This window comes from Columba livia, chromosome 1 (genome assembly GCF_036013475.1).
Source record: "Columba livia isolate bColLiv1 breed racing homer chromosome 1, bColLiv1.pat.W.v2, whole genome shotgun sequence".
Classification (NCBI taxonomy): domain Eukaryota; kingdom Metazoa; phylum Chordata; class Aves; order Columbiformes; family Columbidae; genus Columba; species Columba livia.
In genome coordinates, this window is record NC_088602.1 from 206,906,959 (window position 1) to 206,928,180 (window position 21,222).

General features: G+C 51.1%; 1 protein-coding gene and 2 long non-coding RNA genes across 7 annotated transcripts in view; 2 read left to right on the forward strand and 1 right to left on the reverse strand.

The window, feature by feature from the left end:
* GATA3 (GATA binding protein 3) overlaps positions 1-13,555 on the reverse strand; it is a 29,344-nt gene extending 15,789 nt beyond the window's left edge. The window contains exons 1-3 of one of the 5 annotated variants that reach the window (XM_005499993.3): positions 4,817-4,992; positions 3,621-4,189; positions 469-1,005 (exon numbers count right to left, since the gene is read on the reverse strand). In XM_005499993.3, coding sequence (XP_005500050.1) covers positions 469-1,005; positions 3,621-3,861 — 778 coding nt within the window. In that variant the 5' untranslated portion in view covers positions 3,862-4,189; positions 4,817-4,992. Of the gene's footprint in view, positions 1-468; positions 1,006-3,620; positions 4,190-4,367; positions 4,505-4,816; positions 4,993-6,639; positions 7,253-13,292 lie in introns of those variants that run through there. The other 4 variants (XM_021284192.2, XM_065049286.1, XM_005499992.3 and 1 more) reach the window with 4 other exon arrangements.
* On the forward strand, positions 4,403-5,526 carry LOC135578247 (uncharacterized). Its single transcript, XR_010469669.1, has 2 exons — positions 4,403-4,554; positions 4,946-5,526. It is a non-coding gene; the product is annotated as an uncharacterized LOC135578247 (long non-coding RNA).
* On the forward strand, positions 9,790-12,811 carry LOC135578246 (uncharacterized). Its single transcript, XR_010469668.1, has 2 exons — positions 9,790-10,575; positions 10,960-12,811. It is a non-coding gene; the product is annotated as an uncharacterized LOC135578246 (long non-coding RNA).
* Positions 13,556-21,222: the final 7,667 nt, after the last annotated feature.

Below are 21,222 nucleotides of genomic sequence, written 5' to 3' on the forward strand. Positions count from 1 at the left end.
CGCCGCATGGGAAGAGGCCCTGGGAAGAGCGAGGCGGAGGGCAGGCGGGGGAAGTTGGCCGGGATTTAGTACCATTATTAAAATACAGAGAGATACACTAATGCTGCGGTTCCCTCGGTTTCGCTTCCTCCTTAGGCGCCGCAGCTGAGCACCCTGTAGGTGCTTGGGGTGTCGGAGGGGGCCGGATCGCCCCCGGGAAAAGTGGTTTGGGGTTTTGGGGAGGTTAGAACCCCAGCCCGGGTGGGACAAGGGGGAGTTTGGTTATAAACTCAGCAGGACAACCTGTAAAGCCGATACACACACATCCCCGGGGGCTTCAGCTCCCGCTGCGTTCATCACACGGATGCTTGTGCGCATCCCTCTGCGTGGAGAGAGGAGACGGCGTCGCAGCCTTTCCCTTTCGCCCCCCGCTTTCCCCAAGAGCTTCCTCTCCCGAGCAACGGGGATGAAGAAGCCAAAAACCCCTACCTGTGCTTGACCGTGCTTTCGGTCGCGATTTGCACCCGAACCCGGTAGGCGATCCTCCTAAGAGGCTACTGGGGGGAAAAAGTCCAGAGCCATATTCTGGGACATACGGCGGGTAGGTAGTGATGGGGTGATGAGCGGAGGAGGTGGCTCCTCCTAAAGAGGCCATGCTGCTCCGAGAGTGAGAGGACTCCAGCTTCATGGTATCGGCCAGGGACACCTGGTATTTGATGCATTCCTTCTCGTCCTGCCTAGTGGAGCCGGTGGAGCCGGGCGTGGAGATGGACGGATCCGGGGACACATCTTTAGGAGGGGTCGGCGGGAAGGTGAAAAGGTGCGGGCTGGAGTGGCCGGCGGATAAAGTGGAAGAGGAGGCGGGTGGGTAGACGGAGAGGGGTCCCGGTGAGCTGTGATGGATGGAGGTCTTGGAGAAAGGGCTGAGGTTCCAAGGGGAAGCGCTGTGGTGGCTGCCCAGCGCCTTGCTCCCGTCCAGCCAGGGCAGCGAGCCGTGCAGCAGCGGGGGCCGGCACACCTGGCTCCCTGCTCGGAGAGAGCACAGCGAAAACACCCGTTACACTCCCTTTGCCACCCTGGCGAGCCCATCGTAGGGGTGCCGGGCTGTGTCCCCCACTCCCTCCTTCCCAAAGGGCTCAGCATGAGGGGGGGAAATAAGCAAAATTACATCTTGTGTGAAACCCCATTCGCCTTCAAAAATTAAAATTTAAAAACTCCAATAAGCCTGAACTGGCAGCCCCTATCCTGCCCAGGAGCGGGTTCCGAGTCCGGATCCACGATGCCAGCCCTAGGACACAGAGTTTGGCGAGCCCTGCTTCGCTCTCCCCCTTTTCCAGACAATCCCACACGGACTTTGAAGCAAAGACCCTTCGTGGAATCGCCAAGACCCCACTGCAGAAATATTTTGTTTTTCTTAGCTGGAACATCATTTTCCAAACGCAGCCGTGGGCTATAAACCCTGGGAATATTCTGGCCAAACGAAGAAGACCAGAAGATGCCCACAGATGTGATAATAACCTCTCCAACAGAGCTGCTAAACTTTGCAAACCGCCTAGTTTGTCTTTTTTACTTCCACGAGGCTGCACATAGATGTTAGATGGCTTTTTCCGTGGCGATATGGCACACGGAGAGAGTACCAGCTTTCTCAGAGAAACTCTCCATCTCCTTCTTATGACGAGAGACCCTTCACTTGCATTTTAAAATACAGACCTAGAGTTTGAAAAAAAAAACCCAACCCTCACTAGGTTTACGCAGTCAAATCTTGATTTCCTAGATTATAAATGCACTTAGGAGATGGTAGCTAATATTTTAATTACTGCCCTTTCTAAAAAAAAAAAAAATAAAATAAAATAAAAATAGTATATCCAAAGAATTAAATCTACACAAATCCCCAGCAATTTGAGCAAATTGCTACAAGTTGAAAAACAGAGTTATTCAACTGGAGGAGAGCAAGTTTGTGCCTGCTAATAAAGTCCTGGAAATGCATTGACATCTAGAGAGCCTTAACCTCTGTAGGTCTCTGGATATGTGTATAGAGGCTGCTAAATATACAGAATGAGAGATGCAAACACAGATCTATAGAGCCAGAGAAAGTTAAAGAGCCGGGGCAGTGTGGACACGTATGTTTGCCTGGGAGCTTGTACATGTCTAGAAAATCTCCAAGCTAGTTTTCACAGTACCAGGCATTTGTGAACAATAATGAAAGTAACTGCTCAAAAGGAAGGGAAGGTGGGTTATACGAATAGAAAGGGTCAAGATTCATTATCTTCTCCAGGAAGTAGCATAGTAAATAATATTGAGGCTAGATCAGAGAGAACGCATTTCCACTTTCTGCTGATATATTGAAAAAAAAAATAAAAAAGAAAAAAGAAAATAAAAGGAAAGAAAGAAAGGACAAAGTGTGCTGATCCTTAGAAATAATTGTTTTAAATGGACTAATAGCAGAACAATGCAGTTACTGAGCGGAGCCTAATGCAGACTCACACTCAACAAGTAGCTGAGGGCTGGGAGCAGCCCCTGAACCCGGCTCAGCTCCATCCCCACTCACTCGTCCCACTCCCCTTTCCTTGATTTTGGGGTGATTTCCATGGCAAACCTCAGGTTTTTTAGATTTCACCACCACAGAGGTCACTCTCCGGCTTCGCGAAACAGCATCTGCTTTTTCCCCTCCTTTTAAAATTTTTCTCTTCTCCCTATTATTTTCACCATACAGGTAAACACCAGTTATAAACACTGAATCTCTTCGATTCAACATAAAAGATGGCACCAAAACACCCATCCCCACACGGACCTGGGCCCCATCGGCCCCAGGTATTTCACCTCCTCTCTAAAAGCTGTGACCCAGGAACAAAACTCACGCTGTGGATCATTACCTTCCTGCAGGACCCACAGGAAAACACACCATCTCAGATACCTAATGACACCACGGGATTTATTTTTTCTTTTTTTTTAGTTTTAACACTCGCCGTGATGTGGCCCTGGGTGCATGTGCAAAACTTTCAACCCAAGCCTAACAAGCTCACCAAGTGAGAATGAAATAGCCCAAGCGTGAGGACAGCGGGGTCATTTTCACACCCCTGCTCTCCAGCTTGCTTTTCTTCTCCAGAGCAGCTTAATCGTGCAAAAACTAAACACCGTATAGAAAACCCTAACTGTTAACCTAATTGAGAGAGGCGATGGGGAAACTAAAGTGAAAGAGAGAGGAAGAAAACCAGAGAAAGATTAAAGGGAAAGAAAGAGAAAGAAGGAAAGTGAGAGAGAAGGGGAAAGAGGGAGACAAGAGAGAGGGGAGAGAGATAAGAGGGGAAAGAGAGCAAGAGAAAGAAGGAGAGAAAGAGAGAGATAAAGAAGATATAAATAAAGACAGAAAGAAATGAAGGAAGAGGAAAAAGAGAGCAAGAAAGATTAAAAAAAAAATAAAATAAAAGAAAAGAAAGAAAGGAAGCCTGGATTATTTTTTTTCTTAATTTCCAATAAGCCAACCCCAAAATCCACCCGTGACGTAGTTGCCCCGCTGGCAGGAGAGCTGCCGGGGTCTGCCCGAAGGCAGCCGGGCCGGCGGGACTCGGAGCAACGCGGAGGTACCGGGACCGGTGCCGGGGCTGCCCCGTGGGAACCGCGATGTCGCCGGGGACACTCACCGTGGTGGGCCGTGGGGTATCGCTGCACGGTGGCTCTCACGGAGTTGCCGTAGTACGGGGGGACGGGGTTGCCTTGTCCGTCGATATTAAAAAGTACATCCACTTCCTCGGCGAGAGGATACTGCGTGGGGTCCATGTAGGTATGGCCGAGCGTGGGGTGGTGCGAGTCCGGGTGCTGCCCATTGAGCACGGCCGGGTGGTGGTGGCTCACCCACCGCGGCTGGTCCGTGGAGACCTCCATCTTTCGCGCTGGCTGCTCTTCCTCCTCCTCCTCCTCCTCAGCAAGGCGCAGAGGGCTTGAGATTGGAGGGGGAGACGGTGCCGAAGTTTATTGCAGAGCGGTGGAGGGGAAAGTGCTCGGATATTGCTGTTTAAGTTTGGTTTAAAGTGGAGGGAGGGGGGTGATGGTGATAAACGATCGATTGAAAAAAAAAAAAAAAAAAGAAATAATATTTCAAGAAAAAGAAAAAAAAGGAAAACAAACAAACTCAGAGAAAAAAAAGTCTCTACGAAGTGAGATCCCCTCGGTATCTTCCGCTCTTCTGCAGATGTTTCTCTTCTTTGATCACCTGTAACGAGAAAGAGGAAAGGGAAGGAGCAGAGAGAGAGAGAGAAAGAGAGAGAGGCAGAGAGAGAAACGTGCTTGAGAAGTTTTGAACTTTAGCACCTGACTTTTTAGGCAGGAGAAAACCCATCCCATCCCTCGGCAGCCATCCCTGGGAAGCGCCTGCTCTGCCCTGGACCCACCTCTCCTCTCCCAGCGCCTCTTTCTCTTTCGCTCTCTCCCGGCTCGGAGCGGAGCCGAGCAGCTCTAACCGCGCTTCTGCCGCCTCAGCTCTTACTCTTGCCTCTTCTTTTTTTTGCTCGTCGCGGTTGTTTGTTTATTTGTTTATTTGCTTAATTTGCACCTGAGAAGCTCCAGCGGCTTAAGCCGGTGAGAACTTGTGCCATTCGCTGCTCTGCAGCCTAGAGCCACTTTGATTGCTCATTAATTATTATGCAACTGAGAAAAGGGGGGAAAAAGGGGGAAAAGAGAAGGTGGGGGGAAAACGAGGAGGGGAGGGCAAAGCGATTGGGGAGAGGGTGGGGGTGAAGTGAAGGAGCGGGAGGAAAAGGAAGGAGGGGAGAGAAAACAAAACAAAACAAAACAAAAAGGCGACAAAGGCGACAAGTTGCTAAAGAAATTCCGCACAAACCTTGTGGAGAAGCAGTGTGTGACCCAGGAGGGATGAAGCTGAAAGTGCTTGATCAGATCAGATTGTGCTAGCTTGCTCTATTTTTTTCCCCTATATTTTTTTCTCTCTCTTTTTTTTTTTTTTTTACAGGGAAGGCATTCTTTCTGAAAGGAGCAGGATGGCGCCAGCCGGCTCAGTGCTTACAGACAGCTGTGGCGAGACGCAACTTAAGGAGGTTCCAGTGTCATAAGCCCGGGGGAGGCGGAGCTTGTCCCCGCCTGAGGAGGGGACCGGCGGGGCACACCGGCCGCCCCCGCCGCGCACCCGCGGGAACCTCCTTTTTACCAACTTCTTTTCTCCCCCCGCCCCCCCTTTTTTTTTTTTTGGTTGTTTTTATTTCTCCATTTTTAAGGGGGAAAATAACTTTTCCCGCTGGACGGGAAACTCTGCGAGTGGCCAGTCCTGGAAGCCATGCGCGGAGGGGACCGGTTCGGTTGTCCCGCCGGCACACCGGGGGGTTGTGAAGAAGGACCGGACCCCACCCCCTAAAAGCGAGACCGGGCCGAGCCGGGGATGTGCCAGCAGGTGCAGGAACCCGAGGGGGTCGAGGGGGACCGGCCACCTGAATTTAAGCTGCACCAGCGGGTTAGAGCTGCTCCGTCTCATAAAGGATTTAATGATTATTATTTTCAAGGATACAAGCGCAGAGAAACGGACGCGTTTGGAAATAATACGGTTTGGGGGTATTATTTTTGTTTCCCTTACAGGCAGCGGCGGGGGGGCGGTGCAGGGGAGGCTCAGGGCAAGGGGACAGGGGGGCTTCCCGGCCGAGCTGCGGTGAGGGACGGGACCATGGGACCCCCCGACCCCCGCGGGCTCCGCTCCCGCAGCACCTCCCACCGCCCAGCGGGGGCCGCCGCAGCCAATGGGGGGCGAGCAGGAACTGGGGCGCCGGCCCCGGGAGACGCTGATTGGCTGCCCGCCCGCGCCCCGTCGGCCCCGGGAGGCGCTGATTGGCTGCCTGCCCGCGCCCCGCCGGCCGGCCCGGCCGCTGCGTTGAGCCAGGGCATCCCCTAGCGGCCCCGGCGGCACCGCGGCCCCGGCACCCCCCGCACACCGCGGGGCACCGGGCAGGGGACGAACCCGGGAGAGGGGAATGGACGGAGGGAAGTGGAGCGGGGGGGGGAAGAGGGAAGTGGAGAGGAAGACAATAAAGAGAGAAAGAGGGGGAGAGAGGGAAGAGGAAAAACGGAGAAAAAGAAAATAGGGCAAAGAGAGAAGGGAGAGAAAGTAGAGAAAGGAGAGGAAAGTGAAATAAAAAGGAAGAAAGAAAGAGGAGGAAGGGAAAAGAGAAAAAGACAGAAGACGCAGAGAGAAAGACAGGCAGAAAGACAGACAGAAAGATTAAAAAAAAGAAAAAAGAAAAAGAAAAAGGAAAGGAAAGGAAAGGAAAGGAAAGGAAAGGAAAGGAAAGGAAAGGAAAGGAAAGGAAAGGAAAGGAAAGGAAAGGAAAGGAAAGGAAAGGAAAGGAAAGGAAGAGAGAAAAGAAAAAAAAAGAAAAGAAAAAAGAAAAGAAAAAAGAAAAGAAAAAAGAAAAGAAAAAGAAAAAGGGAAGAAAGAAGAAAGGAAAAGAGAAAAGAAAAAAGAAAAGAAAAAGAAAAAGGGAAGAAAGAAGAAAGGAAAAGAAAAAAGAAAAGAAAAGAAAAGAAAAGAAAAGAAAAGAAAAGAAAAGAAAAGAAAAGAAAAGAAAAGAAAAGAAAAGAAAAGAAAAGAAAAGAAAGAAAAAAGAAAAGAAAGAAAAGAAATTATCTAAAAAATAGTAAGAACTAGGAAAAGTCACTTACAGGGTGCCTTTGCGTGCCGTCCCTCCGCACGCCGGCAAGAGATCGTCTACCCGGGTGCGAGAGGAAGCGCCTCTCAGGAGGTTTTATACAGGGGGGTCTAATTAAAAACTGGGGTTTCGCAGCGACTGCCGCGCCGTTACCGTTGCCCCCGCCGGGGCGGTCTCCGGTCGGCGGGGCCAGCGCCGTTCCCCGCGGCGACCGCGCCGGGCTGGGCTCAACCTGCCGCCTTGGAAATGCCTCCCCGGCTGATCCGATCCGCTCCTCGACGGGCGGCGGAGCTGAGCCTCCAGACGGACGCTCCGAGTACTTGAGCCCGTTTTAAGCCTGGGTTTAAGCCCCCCGGTGCGGCTCATCCGCCGTTCGGCGGGAGGACAGAGAAGCACTGCTGAGGTTTCCTGCTTCTCGGTGGGGATGCACACACACACGTATATACTTCATATTAAAAAGGTATAAAAGCCGGGGAACCAGCCGTGCGTTGGGGTCGGTTAAGCACATCCCGGGGGGGAACCGGGTAATCGTGCCCGATTGGGAACTCCGTGTTGGGGGACAAGCCGGAATGGGGTAGCAAGTCCTGTTCCCTCCCGGGACTGCCCGGGAGAGCGGGCTCGGCGCTGCCCCTCGCTGTCCAGCCTCGCTGACGCCGCCGGTGCCGAGAGCCGAGTCCCGCCGGCCGGGGGAAGCCGGGCATCGCTCCCGGCAGCCCATTAGGAGGACGGGAGAAGGGGGGTGCCGGGTGGGGGGGATGCTCACGGCCCTCCTGGAGCCGGGGGTTTTAATTCGCTCCGGGAAAGCTCCTGTTTCCTCTCTCCCCGCAGTTAAACAGAAGCCCCTCTGCCTGCAGCCTTTTTGTTTTGCAGGATACCCCCACCCCGCTTTCCTTGCTCCAGTTACTGGGGTGCACTGCGGGGTAAGAACCACCGGGATCTCTCCTGATGTTCTTGGAGTGGGGGGGATCCTCGCCGCCTCCCTCCACACCAGAAGCCCCACGGCCCTGGGCGGCCTCCCTGGGGGCCGGCGGGGTGCCCCAGCACCGGGGAAGGGGGTCCCTTGCCCACCCTTTTTCCCTGGGAAGGGATTTCTTCGAGAGAAAGAGGACTGTAAAGAGGAGAGCATCATTTACAATGCATTTATTTGCAGGCAAGAGCACAAACTTTCTGCACCCCCCGCCCCGCCTCAGGTTTAATGCATTTTATGGACATGAGGGCGAAGTGTTTCCCCGGATTTTGCCTCTTTATCCCCGCTCTCCAAATTTCCCCAGACCCCAAGCAGACCTTGCGGGCGAGAGTGGTCTCCAGCACTTGGAAAAAAAGTTACTTTAAATAGAAATATCTTTTAACATCTGAGGGAGGGGGGCGGAATATCCTAGTGCCGAGTTGGGATCTTTGGGCAGGTGAGCTGATATTCCCAACCCTCCGTTCCCGCAGTTACAGCCCTGGGACCTACAGCCGTGGGACCACAGGAAGGGAATTTCTGTCTAGAGGTCACAAAATTGCTAAGCCATCGAGAAAACGTGCCTTTCCCGAGTCCGGGGGTAGGGGGAAACCACATTCATCCAACTGTTTGGAGGGCATGGAATGTATAATGCAAAATAAAATTAATAAAGTAAAAATAAATTTTTAAAAATAGAATAATTCATTTAGCTACACCAAGACTGATCAGTGGCAGGGGGGAAGAAATGGGAACAGTCCTGAGCATCCTGTCCTGCCCCGGGTGGAAGGACAGGGGGTGTCAATGCGGGACCTTACGCGCCGCCTCCCCCTCGCAGCCACAGCCCCAATTTCGGGAGGTGGACACCCTAAATTTTCACCCTGGTCTCACGGCCGCGATCTTCCCAGCTTGGTGGAAACTGCGCTGGGGAGAGCAAAAATGCCCCCTCAAAAAAAAAAAGGCGGGGGGGAAGGCAAACCCCTCTTTTCCCCCCGTTCTCCCCTCGGATTAATTTGTGATCCCCAGGGTTTTTGCGAGGAGCGCTGGCCTTGACCGTCCTTTTCTCAGGCTGTGGCTGTAGATCCATCACCTCGGCCTCCCCGCCCCCCCCGGCAGCCCCCAGCAGGGTTTCCAGTGACAGCTCGGCGTTAATAGGAGCCCATTGTTGGAGCAATTAGCCCCAAGCTCGCCACCAGCCGCCAGATAAGGCTCGAGGGTTTCGGGGGTTAATTCTGAAGGGGTGTGGGGGGGCGGCTGGCAGGGAGGGGGACTGGAGCATCCCTCCTAGTTAGGGAACGGATGAGGGGGATGTGAAATGGGGCTAGATCTGGCGCTAAAAGGGTCAGGAGGAAACACTTTTGACAAAAGTCACTGAAAGTCCCCAAGGGGGGTGGAAATTAAATATATACATAAATATATATTTCTCAATAACAAAAAAACCCAAACAAACTCGAGGAGATGGGGTCGTTACCCCGCCTACCCCTCCCCTGAAAATGAGCAGTCAAAGGACACTAAAGCTGTGCGTGTGTGCCCCCGCGCTTTTCCTCTTGTTCTTTTTCAATAAAAATAGATACAAGCGGAGGTTTTTCTGGTGCCGGAGCCCGGGGTCACCCGCCGCCTCTGTCCACACCGGTGCCCACGGCTGCCACTGGCACCTCGGGGCGGGGACAGGCAGAAAAAGCCCCCTCCTCCCCACCCTCCCCTTTTTCCCCCACCTCTCCTTTTAGCCCCCTTTTAGACTACAATTGACTGAAAGAGGATTAAGTTACGTTTGCTGGGCTGGGATTTTTTTCTTAATTTTTTAAACAGGGTACCAGAATAGTACAGGTAAAGCTGTACAAACAGCCGGGAGCGACGGATCGGAGGGTTATGGAGAGGACACGGCCCAGGGCAAAGCTCCGAAGATTTTTTCTTCCCCCGTGTACAGCAACTTGCTCTCCTGCCGGGGGAGAGGAACCCGGCGTTAAACAAAGGCGGAGAGAAAGGGGAATATTTTGTTTTCCTCTTTTTCTTTTGTTTTAATTTGTATTTTCCCCTTCCTGAAACAGGCAGGAATTGCGGTCTGTTCCCCCAAGGCCAACCCCTCTCTCTCCTTATCAATAAAGCGATAATCAGCATCCCTCCAGCTAGGGGCTGGCAAAATTAATAATAATAATAATAATAATAATAATAATAATAATAATAATAATAATAATAATAATAATAATAATAATAATAGAAAAAGAGATACGGAGATACCAGACTGGCGTTTCTGCATCTCTTTTATCTCATGTGAGCCTTCCCCTCCGCTTCGAAACCAACCACACCGGTGGTTTATCTTTTTTTTTTTTTTTAACCTTTTTTTTTAAATCTAGACATACATATTTCCGTTCTCTTTTAATAATTCCTTTATCTCTCCTTCGCGAAGATCGAGAGGAAACATAAACACACGCACACAAAGAAGTGCTGAGCAATGCAAATTCAGCGAGAACAACTCAACGTCTGATTACACCGAGTCCAATTTTTTTCCCCCTTCGTGCACCACCACCCCCCCCACACTCCCCCCCCGGACACACACACTTTTTCTTCAGCGCAAATGATGCTGTTTGATGGACGGGGGCGGGCGGCGCGGAAGAGAAGGGGGAAAACCCTGCTCTGCCCAAGAACAGAAATTCGTAGAATTAAAATTGGGAGGAGAGAAACTGGGACTTTACTTTTCCCTCCTCCCTTCCCCCGACTTTCCCCCCCGCTTCTTTGAAGCTGAGAGGAGGGCGACTGCCCCGGGACACTGCAGGAGTAAGGAAAAAAAAGGTCTGAGAAAGATCAAAAACCGGCTCCGCAAGTCCCAGAGGCGACCTCTCCCCCCGACACATTCCCCAAACTGCGCGGAGAGGAGCCGGGCAAAGGGGAGAAGTTGGGGGGGGGACACACACGCACCGTGTCACCCGTCTGCTCCGGGAGGGGAGGCAGAGTCCAGCTCCTTCCTCCCTCCTTCCCTCGCAGCACAGCCCCGGTTTCAAGCTCAACCTGGTAAGTCAGTTTTCTCCCTTTCCCCAACCGCCCCCCACACACACACTTTCCCTTTTCCAAGCAGCAAAGGCATGGCTTTAAAATGGCTTTTCCTGCTCTTCTGTGCTTTTTTTTGTGTTTAATTTTTCCTTTTTCACCGACACTCCGCGTTGCGCGGATCCCGCCGCGGCACCGGGCATCCCTCCCCCGGCACGGAAAGGCTTCTGTCTGATAAATTAAAACAAGTATATATATATATATATATATAAGGAAAGAAAAAGCAGAAATCCGCCTGAACAGCCACTCCAAAATAAGGCGAGGTTCAGGAAATGCGCATTAGCAAACAAAAAGGGGGGGGAGGTTATTTTTTAATTTCGTGTTTCTCGGCTTTGCTTTATCGCCCAGGATCGTTTCGAGCGGTGCGTTTGCAGGCGGACTGAAGCGAAGGCAAAATATCTTTCGGGTTTTAAACCGGCACCGTTTATCTCTTACCCCAAGGAGAAGGTGAAGCTGCCGTCGGGTTTAATGACTTTTATTTTTCCCCCTTTTTCAAAAGCAGAAATTACCCTGGGACTTAGATAAAGCAGAAAACACAAATCGCCAGGTGTTTGGCGTGAGAAGAGGCGGCAGAATTAACACCAGCTCCTTGGCGAGGCGCTGGGGCAAATCCTGACCTCACGGGATTAAAAACGGAGAGATTTGCTCCGGGAAAGTCCCGGCTGCCTCTAGTTCAGAGCAATTCCTTCAGAGCACCCCTTCCAAAATTTACCTCCCGTGTCCACAGCCACCCCCGCCCCGGTGCAACCCCGCACGGCACCCCTGCTCCGTAAATGGGGGGGTCACCTTTACTGTCACAAGCTCCCAAATTCGGATAGTACCGGCGGATGGGGGGAGGGCAAAATCTGCCCGATTTCTTTTTGCTCTAAGGCTGAGGAATTATCTCACCCCAAATTCCGCTGACATGCCCCTGTAGGCACCCCTAAAATGCTCTTCCCCTCCCGGGCCCCATCACTCCTGAGATGCTGCCTGCATCCCAGTGGGCGAGAAGAGGCCCCCATCTGAGTCTCACACCGCACCCCACTCCCTACCTGCCCCTGGGAGGAAGCACCTCTTCGCCTTTTTTCCCTCCCTCGAAATTAAAACACCACCCTCGGCTCTGTACTAAAATAAATCAATCCCCAGGGAGAAGGAAGCGCTTTGCCCCAGCCGGGAGCGAAGTGCCGGGGGGGAAGAACTTCCCTCTCCTTTCTTCCTAAGGGCCTGTTTCTCCTTTCCTGTGCCCCCTGGCTTGCCGGGTCTCTCTCTGTCCCCCCTGCCTGCCTTGGTGGCCGGGGATGCTGTCCCCAGTGTGCCCGGGGACCAGGGACAGGGGCCGGCCGGGGCTGTCGCCGCAGCGGCACCGCCAAGTCCCGGCTCCCCCGCTCCGCACCTGCGGCCCATAAATAATGGAGAAAACAAGCAGGGCCGGTGGTTATTAATTATCCGGTTGCATTAAAATCCGTCACCCAGAGCCCCGCTGCCTTTGTACGGACACGTGAAGGTAAGAGGAACTGGGGTGGATGAATGGCTGGGTAGATGGATACGTAGATATACACATATTTTTTTTTCCCTCTTTCTGTTTCGAAGACGCACAATGACAGCTAACGCGCGTTTCTGGACAGCCCGAGCCATTTCCAGGCTCCCTCCTGAAATAAGCCCCCTGCCAAGTCTAAACAGTGGAAACATTTTCTACGAGGAGGGAAAGGAGGAAAGACAACTAAACCCAGGAATGCCGAGAGAAAGGGGAAAGTCTCCTCTCGTTTTTCGGGCATCGAGTCCTGCCGAAGCCCAGGACCGATCCCTCCGGTGCGGGGTCCCGGAGCGGAGCCACCCCTCCCTCACCTCAGCCTGTCTTTACGGCACATCCCCCCTCCGCGGCTGGGGTAGCTGTGATTTGGGTTTGCAAGGTATCAAAAGAGGAATATCCGCAGAAAACGGGTGGAAGATCGTCCTAATTAGATCATATTAGAAGCATAATGTGTTTGTTATATATTATATTCTATACCTATTTTAACATAAAAATATATCGTGCTAAATATACGGTATATATTATGTGCTATACAGCACGGACTGACCTAACATAAGCAAATCAACATCGGTGGGTATTATACACAGGAATAGTATGGAAACGCAGACGTCCTGCTGCTCGCAGCTGAGCTAGCATATACCGGCACACGGACGGACACCGCTGTATACAAAAATATAAGTGGTACGCGTATGTTGGTCTGTATATATAAAGATATATGCACATAGGTACGAAGCCAGACACGGAAAGGCCCCAATCCCCCATACAAAGATACATCCCTTCCCGTCCTGAGATGACTATTTCGCAACCAATTATGACAATGCCATGTCTCCCATCCCAGCCTCTCTCCTTTGCTCCTAACACCCAGAGGTAAAACAGCTTTTTCTCACCCGCTTCCCAAATTTCGGATCCCTCCGGGGCGGGAGGGGGGGGTGCCTTTCCCCAAGGTCACCGGGAAAACCAAATTCCGTCCCCCCCCTCACCACACACACACCGCAAGTAATAAGGGTTGAGTTTCAAGCCGGCGGCTGCTGCCCTTTGAGCCCAAATCCCTATCCTAATTCCCTCCACGTGGAGAAGGAGAAAAAGGAGGAGATGAAGGAATTAAAAAAAAAGAAAGGGAAGAAGAAAGGTGGGGGAACATACAGACACACAAACGGGAGCATTCACTGACCTGGGCAGACGCTTTTTATTCTGTCCCGCTCTGCTGGAGCTCTCAGGGCAGCCGTGCGGGAGCAGCGGAGCCGCGGCTGTTGGCATCTCCAAAGCTCCCAGCGAGGGGGAAAAGCTGGGGCAGCCGCATCCTCCAAACGCCCACCCTTGCCCTCCTCCTCCTCCTCCTCCGGGCTGGGCTGAAGATCAGAGCTCTTCCGGGTTGGGAAAGGGCAGAGAAAGAGTGAGAGAAATATGATGGGCCATTTCTTTACACACCCATCCCGGGAATCACATGGGGCGGGGAGGTGGCGGGGGGGGACAGGGGCAGGGCCTGGTTGCGGGGGGGATGTGCCAGGTACTGGGGCTCGCAGAGGTGTGAGCGTGATGTAACCCGTCCCGGGAGAAACTGTCGCTGCCGTGAGGCTGCAACGCCTGCAAGAGAAAGGGGAAAAAAATAAATACAATTAAGCATACGATCATACAAATAACGCCGGGGCTCTCTCCGCTTGCACTGAAAGCTTTCGAGGAAAAGCGGTGACATTAGCTACGAGGAGCTGTTTCTTTTCCGTCCCCCCTCCTCCTCGAGACAGACTTCTATTCACCCTATTTTCCTTTATTATTTTTTTTTACATTATTTTTTTTTAACTATTATTTTGAACATGTGTCTGTGTAAGGCTCCAGAATATGGGCAGAAAAAAAAATAACCATAATCCACACGCATCCCTTGGCACTCCGAGAGCTGGGGTCACTACCCCCTGTCCCCCGTGTCCCCTCCTCTTCATCGCGACGAGGAAGGCTCTTGGCAGCTCTGCAGAGAGATACCGACCTTGGGGGTTCGACCCAGCCCGGGGATCTGTCCTCCCAGGGCCAGGACGGGCTTGAACCCACGATCTCCGTGCGAAGCAAACGGGACACGCCGTGGGGAGCTGCAGCCCCCGCCTGCCCCCCAGTTCCACCTCCCAGCGAAGACTTGGGGGATTTCGAGGGCTGGGGAGGAGGGGGGAAAGACAAAAGTCCCCCCGAAACTGCTGTGGGGCGGGGGGAGAAGCCTGGGAGCCAGACTGTGGCCACGCCGCAGGCTCCAGGGGATTCCCCAAATCTTGCAGCCATGACAGGAGATGGGGGACTGGCGGGAGGGGCACTGATTTTCCACATTTAACCCCCCACTTGTGTCAGTCCCCAAAACCTAGTGCTGTAGCCTCTGTGTGCCCCTCCTTCATTGATCCACCGGCAGATTTGCTTGCAAGGAAACTTCCCCGCTGTTTGATGATGGATGCTCTTTTTTATTATTATTCTTTTATTATATATATTTCTTCAAAACCCCCCTTCTCCCCCGGCCTCCGTCCCCCCCCCCCACCCCGTGTAGGGGGGCATCTGTCAGCAAAGCCGGACAAGACCCAGAGAATCAGCTACGAAAAACGCATCGTGGGCAGCACTTCCCGGGATGAGAGAAGTGGGAAGGTGGAAAAAAGTGGGGAAGGGGGGGGGGAGAAACACACACGCACACCCCCAAGTTCAACATCAAACCCCACATTCATCACTGGCGTGAAACGCTCTCACGAGAATAAAACACAAGAGCTCTATTCGAGGGAGTAAACGAGGTGCGTGTAGCAGCCCTCGGGCCCCACGAGTGGGAGACCCCCCATTACGTTTTGGGGGGACGCAGAACCGCCCCCCCGGCCCATCTCCGCGGTACCCGGCGCAGATCCTGCGCATCCCGACGGCGCTGAGTCCCGGCGCAACCCGGCGCTTCAGAAACGGGGGCGAAAATTGATCACTCAAGGAAAAAAATACATATATACTCCTACTCCTGGACGGGTTTTTTTTCCCCCTTTTTCTGCTGACGTTAGGCGTTCGCTATCTCCGCTTCTAGAGTGACTCTATAAGGTGAAAGGTAACGCGATCGCCTCCCAATTCTATCTTTAGAATACACATTCAATTAAGGTAATAACTTAAAGCTAATTAGAGCTGCGAAGGGAGACTTCCCACCGAGAAGCACCGATGGAAACAGTTCGGGCACCCCAACAGCTGCGAAGATGGGTCGAGCCCGTCTACCCTCGCTAAAAAATGTGGCTTTTGCTAGGGAAAGGCTTCGAAAACGAGTGTTTTAAAGCCACGAGGCTTGTGTGTTTTTCACCGAGTGGAGGAACCGGAGCTAAATCCTTGCAGATAATAAAAAAAAATGAAAATATGGCTAAAAACACTGTTGGGTTGTGTTCCCCATCACCGGACAGGGAAAATCCCTGGGAAAGGGAGGCGAGATCAGCGTGGAAGACGATGTTGGCGGATCCTTCCAAAACTGTCCAGGATTAAAAATCAAAGCAAATAAAATAAAGGGAAGGGTGAGGGAGCTGGATGACTGAGAACATCGTGGAAACGGGGAAACGAAATATCAAGGATTCTCCTGAAAAAAACGCTTTGGAAGCCCATGGAGACGGAGTCCCTGCTCTATTGTCTCCGTTCCCCTGGCTGGGGCTTGATGGGGGCGGGATGGGGGGCTGGGAAGAGGAAATTTGGGCAGAAGCGCAGGCGCATCCACACACACCCAGACCCCCCTCTCGCATTCACCCCACACCGTGAAGTTCATTCCCAGCTATGATGGCTGGTGATTCAAAGGTTAAACATAACTAATGAGGCTTTAAATGGCACCCGGGGTTTATCACACATATCACAGACCTTCCCTGATGTCTGCAGTTTAGGTCCGAATATACATTAAAAGCAGTAGTCAGGTAGCCAGAGGTCATTTAAATAAATAAATACATGTATATATATATATATACACACGTATTTTTTCCTTGTGTATGTATGCGGAATATATGTATTTGTGTGTGGTGGATGTGTGCATATTTATATTCCATATATATAGGATATATATTTTTTTAAATTTTGTTTTTCTATGCGTTTTCCAACTAAATGGGGGAGTCTGTGGTTCTCTGAGTGCCTATGGCTAATCCCATCTCTTGCTCTCCTCCTGGCACACGCTGAGCCGCGTATACATCGAAATAAATACCTACACACACACACAATCGATTTCGGCTCCTCCCGATCCAAGATTTGCAGTCGGACCCTCCATAAATATAATCCATACGTTATTGTTAGCGATAACCGCTCCGCCGGTTACAGAAAGGAGGTTAGGGGTGGTTTATTCGCTATAATTAAACTACCTTGTCTGCTCTGGAGAGAAAACCCGCCTTCCTCTGACCCCACCCCGGAGAAAAGTTGTCAATAATCAATAATTTCCACCTCCCAGGCTGTGAAAACACTGTTTTAGGATTTTGTTTTTAATATCATCGTTGCAATCTTCGTTTCCGAGGAGGGGGAGAAAGGGCCCTTGGCTTGATCTCCCCAAATCAGCCGGTTTGGCATCGATCCTGTGCTTTGTGTGCGCAGCGTATATTCGCTTTAAAACGATTTCCATTAAACGCAGCCTCCTACATTGGTGGGATCGACCTAATGACTTTGTGTGAACGGTAGGGAGGGAGAACGAGGCCGGGGGGGAACCTCGGAAATTAAAATAATCCCCCCCACCTCGTCCACATCTTCCATTCAGCCAAATGAGGGACTTGGAAATAAAGTCAAATCCCAGACCCAAATAAATAGCCTCAGTTGCGAATTCCCATCCATTATAGCCAAGGTGCAAAATATATTTATAAAAAATATATAAAGCACGTGGAAGTGGAGAATTTTAATTAAATCTTACTGCGGCTCTAACAACATCGAAGTGATATTTCATTCGGAGCCCGCCTCTTGCTTGTGTTTTATAGCGTTTTCTTGCCTCTGACTTTATTTAAAATATTAGACGAGGTACAGAATTATAAATGACTCTTTCCTTATCTGTGCTGCTCACATATCCAGGATCAGAGGAGCTGATTAAGAAAGAAGTCAGAGGCAACGTTGGATTCATAATGATTCGGAATAATGAATCCTTATCTCTGCTTTCCAGATTATCACCCTTTCAGCTCCCAATGTTTTGTTACATGGGATAATTTATTGCATCTAATACATCACAATGAATCTGATGGAGGAAAGCGATGGGCAACGTTGGGGGAAAAAAAAGAAAAAGAAGGGGGTCCTTATTTTAGTTCAGTTTTATCCTGGGGGGAGCGAAACGGATTTTTTTAAGGGAAAAATATAAGGTAAATCTGATAACAATAATAATAATACTACTACTAATAATAAGTTGGGGGCATGAGGCGCTTTAATTAGTGTGTCACTTTCAGACTGGAATTCAGAAAATCGACCAGAGTTTCTCCTGTCAGTGACTGCGAGATTTTACATGGTTTGTTTTTTATTAAGGGGGAGATAATATATCATAAACATTGACTAAAGCACGGAGCCGGGTTACGATAAAGCACAATTTGCATCTCTTTCTCTCCTTCTTTTTTTTCCTAGAAGGCAGGGCTGCCAATAATGTTCAATTTTCTCCCCGCCCCGTTGCCAAATAAATACATGCATAGCAAAAAATCGATAAGATTTCTGCTGTGAGTCTCTCCCCTTTCTCTCCCTGTGTTTCTCCCTCCTTTTTTTTTTGGTCTTATAAACTGGAGAAACTCCGCGGGTTGCTTTGTATGCAAATGAACGCTGCTCTGTGTTTCTGGCTGCAGAAATGAAAAGGGGAGGGGGGCAAATCACCTGGAATTATTGATATTCGTGTGCCTGAGGAGGGGAAGATCTGCTGATATTTTGCTGGGTTTGAATGTGTTCGTTGGAATCCTTGAAGGGAAGGAGCAGGCGGTTTTCGCCTCCTCACCTGCGCAGGGATAAGATGCATTTCAGATATTTTTTGCGGTGAATAACCCCCACTGCCCCCCTTTAGGGGGTGGGTTGGAGTGGGGAGATTCCCATTGCAATAACAACGCAGCCCAAAAGTCGACTGAACCGCCGCGTGGGTTAACGATGATAAAGACTCAACCCACCCCCAAAATCCTCCCGACGTTCTGGGGGTGCTCCTGACCCCCCGTTAGAGCATCCCCACCTCTCCGTTTCTTGGGCAGCACCAGAGAGAAAATGGTGCCTAAAATCCTCTTCGTGGTCAATTTGCTGAGCGTCGTTTTTTTTATATATTATTTTTCCTTTGTGTACAGGCACTCCTGATGTTAAATTTTCTGGGGACAGGTGCTGGCAGATCTGTTCTGCCTTGGTTTAAGTTTCCCTGGCTCCCTCTCATCCCTTCTTGGCTCTCACGGCACAGGGACCGTGTTTAATCATTAACCAGGTCCAGCTCCGTCCTTTTTATTTTTCCAGGAAGCTGGAGAGGCTTCTGAAATGAGGGTGGAAAATAACTTTATTATTATTATTATTATTATTATTATTATTATTATTATTATTATTATTATTATTATTATTCCCTTTGCCTAAAGAGGAAGGCTCACACTTGGGGGTTTGAGTGAGGGAGACCTTCCCGCCACCACCACCCGTGTCCGTGTTGCAAATGCACGGTCTCCCTGCTATAGGTTCATCATTATATATGCGGTGTTTCACAAAACCCATCCGAACGGCAATCTCTGCTTCGCTGCTCTTCCTCCACCGTATATTCCCTGCAATATTTGTCAAGGAATTTCAAGTATCAATTATAACCGCAATTTTTGATCCCATCCCCCCCCCCCCAGTCTGAAGTGTAGATGACGTGATAGGAATATACATATATATAATACCGGTTCTCCCTCAGATGAATTTATTGGACCACGTCCCACCCTCAGCTGAACATTCAATATTCCAGCATTATCTCCGCACTTAAACTCGCTTTCTCCGTTTCTGTGCCAAGATAAATTTGCATAATATTTGCAGTTGTAATTAGCTGATGAACATCTCCCAGCCTTCCCCTTTGTTTTCCGTGCGTTTGGTCTTCAATTGATGCCACTTTTGATCTTTAATATTGCAGTATCCCGATAGAGTATTTTATATCTTATCTGCAGAGCATGAAAGTCGCGCAGAGAGGGAGCGAGGGGAGAAAAAAATATGATGGGGAGAAAGGAGAGGGAGGAAAAGGCACTGAACGAAGCTGAACTAATCAGAGTTTCGAAAGGTTGCTTCAGATGCCTGGATCCGCAGTTACGGGGCAAATGCGATAAACGTTGAAATTAGAGCCATTTAACAATAATATGGGGCTTGATCAGGTGAGGTACCACCAATATCTCTGCATCATCCGAGATGGGCGCCCGGGGGTCGGGCGGTGGGGCCGGGGACACGGGGCGCCGGGGGGGGGGACCAGGATGGGCAGCGGGTGTGTCCCCGCGTCTCCGGGCTTGGGGACCCTGAGAGCTTTTGGGGACTTGAGCACCAAAGTTGAGTTTTGTTATTTTTTTATTTTTATTTTTATTTTTATTTTATTTTTTAGGGGGTGGGGGGAAGATGCTTTTCCTCACCCCGCAATTGCATCAGGGGCAGCTCGTACTGGCCACCCGGTACCCCTGAGCCCCCTCCCCGCCCCACAGCATCTCGAGTGAGCAGCCCCCATCTCCCCACCCCACCCCCCCCAGGGTCACCTCCGCTCACAGAGCCAGGAGTAAAGGATGTTATCACGTCGGGAGGGTTATTAAACCGCTAATGAATGAGTGTCTGTGAGACTCTGGACGGGCTGGAGAGACTGCGGGAGGGGGGCCAGGCGGGGAGAGGAGGCAGAAAGGCTCGATCTTCATGCCAATCTCTGGAACAAATAGCTAACATTTAACGTTTACACCCTGCTTGGCGACGAACTGGCGCTCCACGGACCCCTGATCCAGGCTAAAATGTCCAGAAAGCCTTTGGAGAGAACAAGTTCCTAGCTATCAGGTTCTTCTGATCTCTCTCCTCCTTTCATAGGGCTTTGGTTTCAGGCTGGACTTGTCCAATGTCTGCTTTACCGCTGCGCGCTCCTAAATGAGTGTCAAGGAGGCGAATATCAAATAGCAGAGAGGTCAAGGCGATTTGGTTAACCGTTGGCTGGGCTGATGGCTTTAAACTTGTGTGGGAGGCTGGGGACGTGGTGAGGGAGAGAGAAGGAAAGGGGAGAAGGAGTGGGAGACGAGGGGAAATAAACCCAAGAGAAGGGAAAGTGAGGAGGGAGGGTGGGAAGGAAGAGGATGGGGTGTGGGGAGAGACGCGGGGCTTGGAGAACCCCAGAAAGCCAGGGTCAAGGGTTTCAGAGTGCTGGAGGGTCATGGAAACCCTTGGTGGAGGGTTTACTGGTGACCCTGGCTAGGCTGGGGCTGCCTTTGTCCATCGGGGAGCAGGGGGGAGCATGTTTGGGAGTATTTGCACAATGCGTGTATTTTGATGGCATCCACGTTTGGGCTTGATTCTGGGTGTTTTATATGGGAGGCTGCAGGGTGCAGGTGGGTGCACACTGGGTGAGTGGGTGCAGCTGTAAGGGTTTGAAGATGTGTTGGGGGGGTTGTAACATGTGGGTGGAGGGGGCTACATGGTGTTTGTGTGCAGGGGGAAAACCCCAAAACCCCCAAAATGCATCCAAGAGGGTACATTTGTGCAAAGGGTGCATGAGGGCAGGGCTGAGAACCTGGGTACGGGGTTGTGGTCCTGGGGGTGATGTGTGTGTTGGAGTGAGGGCTGTAAGGGGGTGAGGGAAATGCCATATGTGTCTGTGCGTTAGGGATGTATGGAAGAGTTTGCCTGTGGTGATGGGGTATGGCAGGTTGGGGACAGGTGAAGAGGTGACGCACACAAGGAACATATAGGGATGCAAAGCAACAAACTGCACAAAGGGTGGGCCAGCTGTGGGTGTAGGATGAGCTGTGCACGGGGTTCACACGGGGGTGCAGGACCATGGGTGCGAGGGGTCCATGCTGTGGCCATGAGCGTGTATGAGTAGGATGTGCTGGGAGAACCTGGGTCTGTGGAGGGCTGGGTGATCCAGCAAAGTTTTTGGGGGTCAAATCCATTTCCCGAGTGCTCTTGTACTTCTCAGCATGGGGGCAGGCTGGGAGACTCAGCAGGCAGCGAAGAAACCAAAG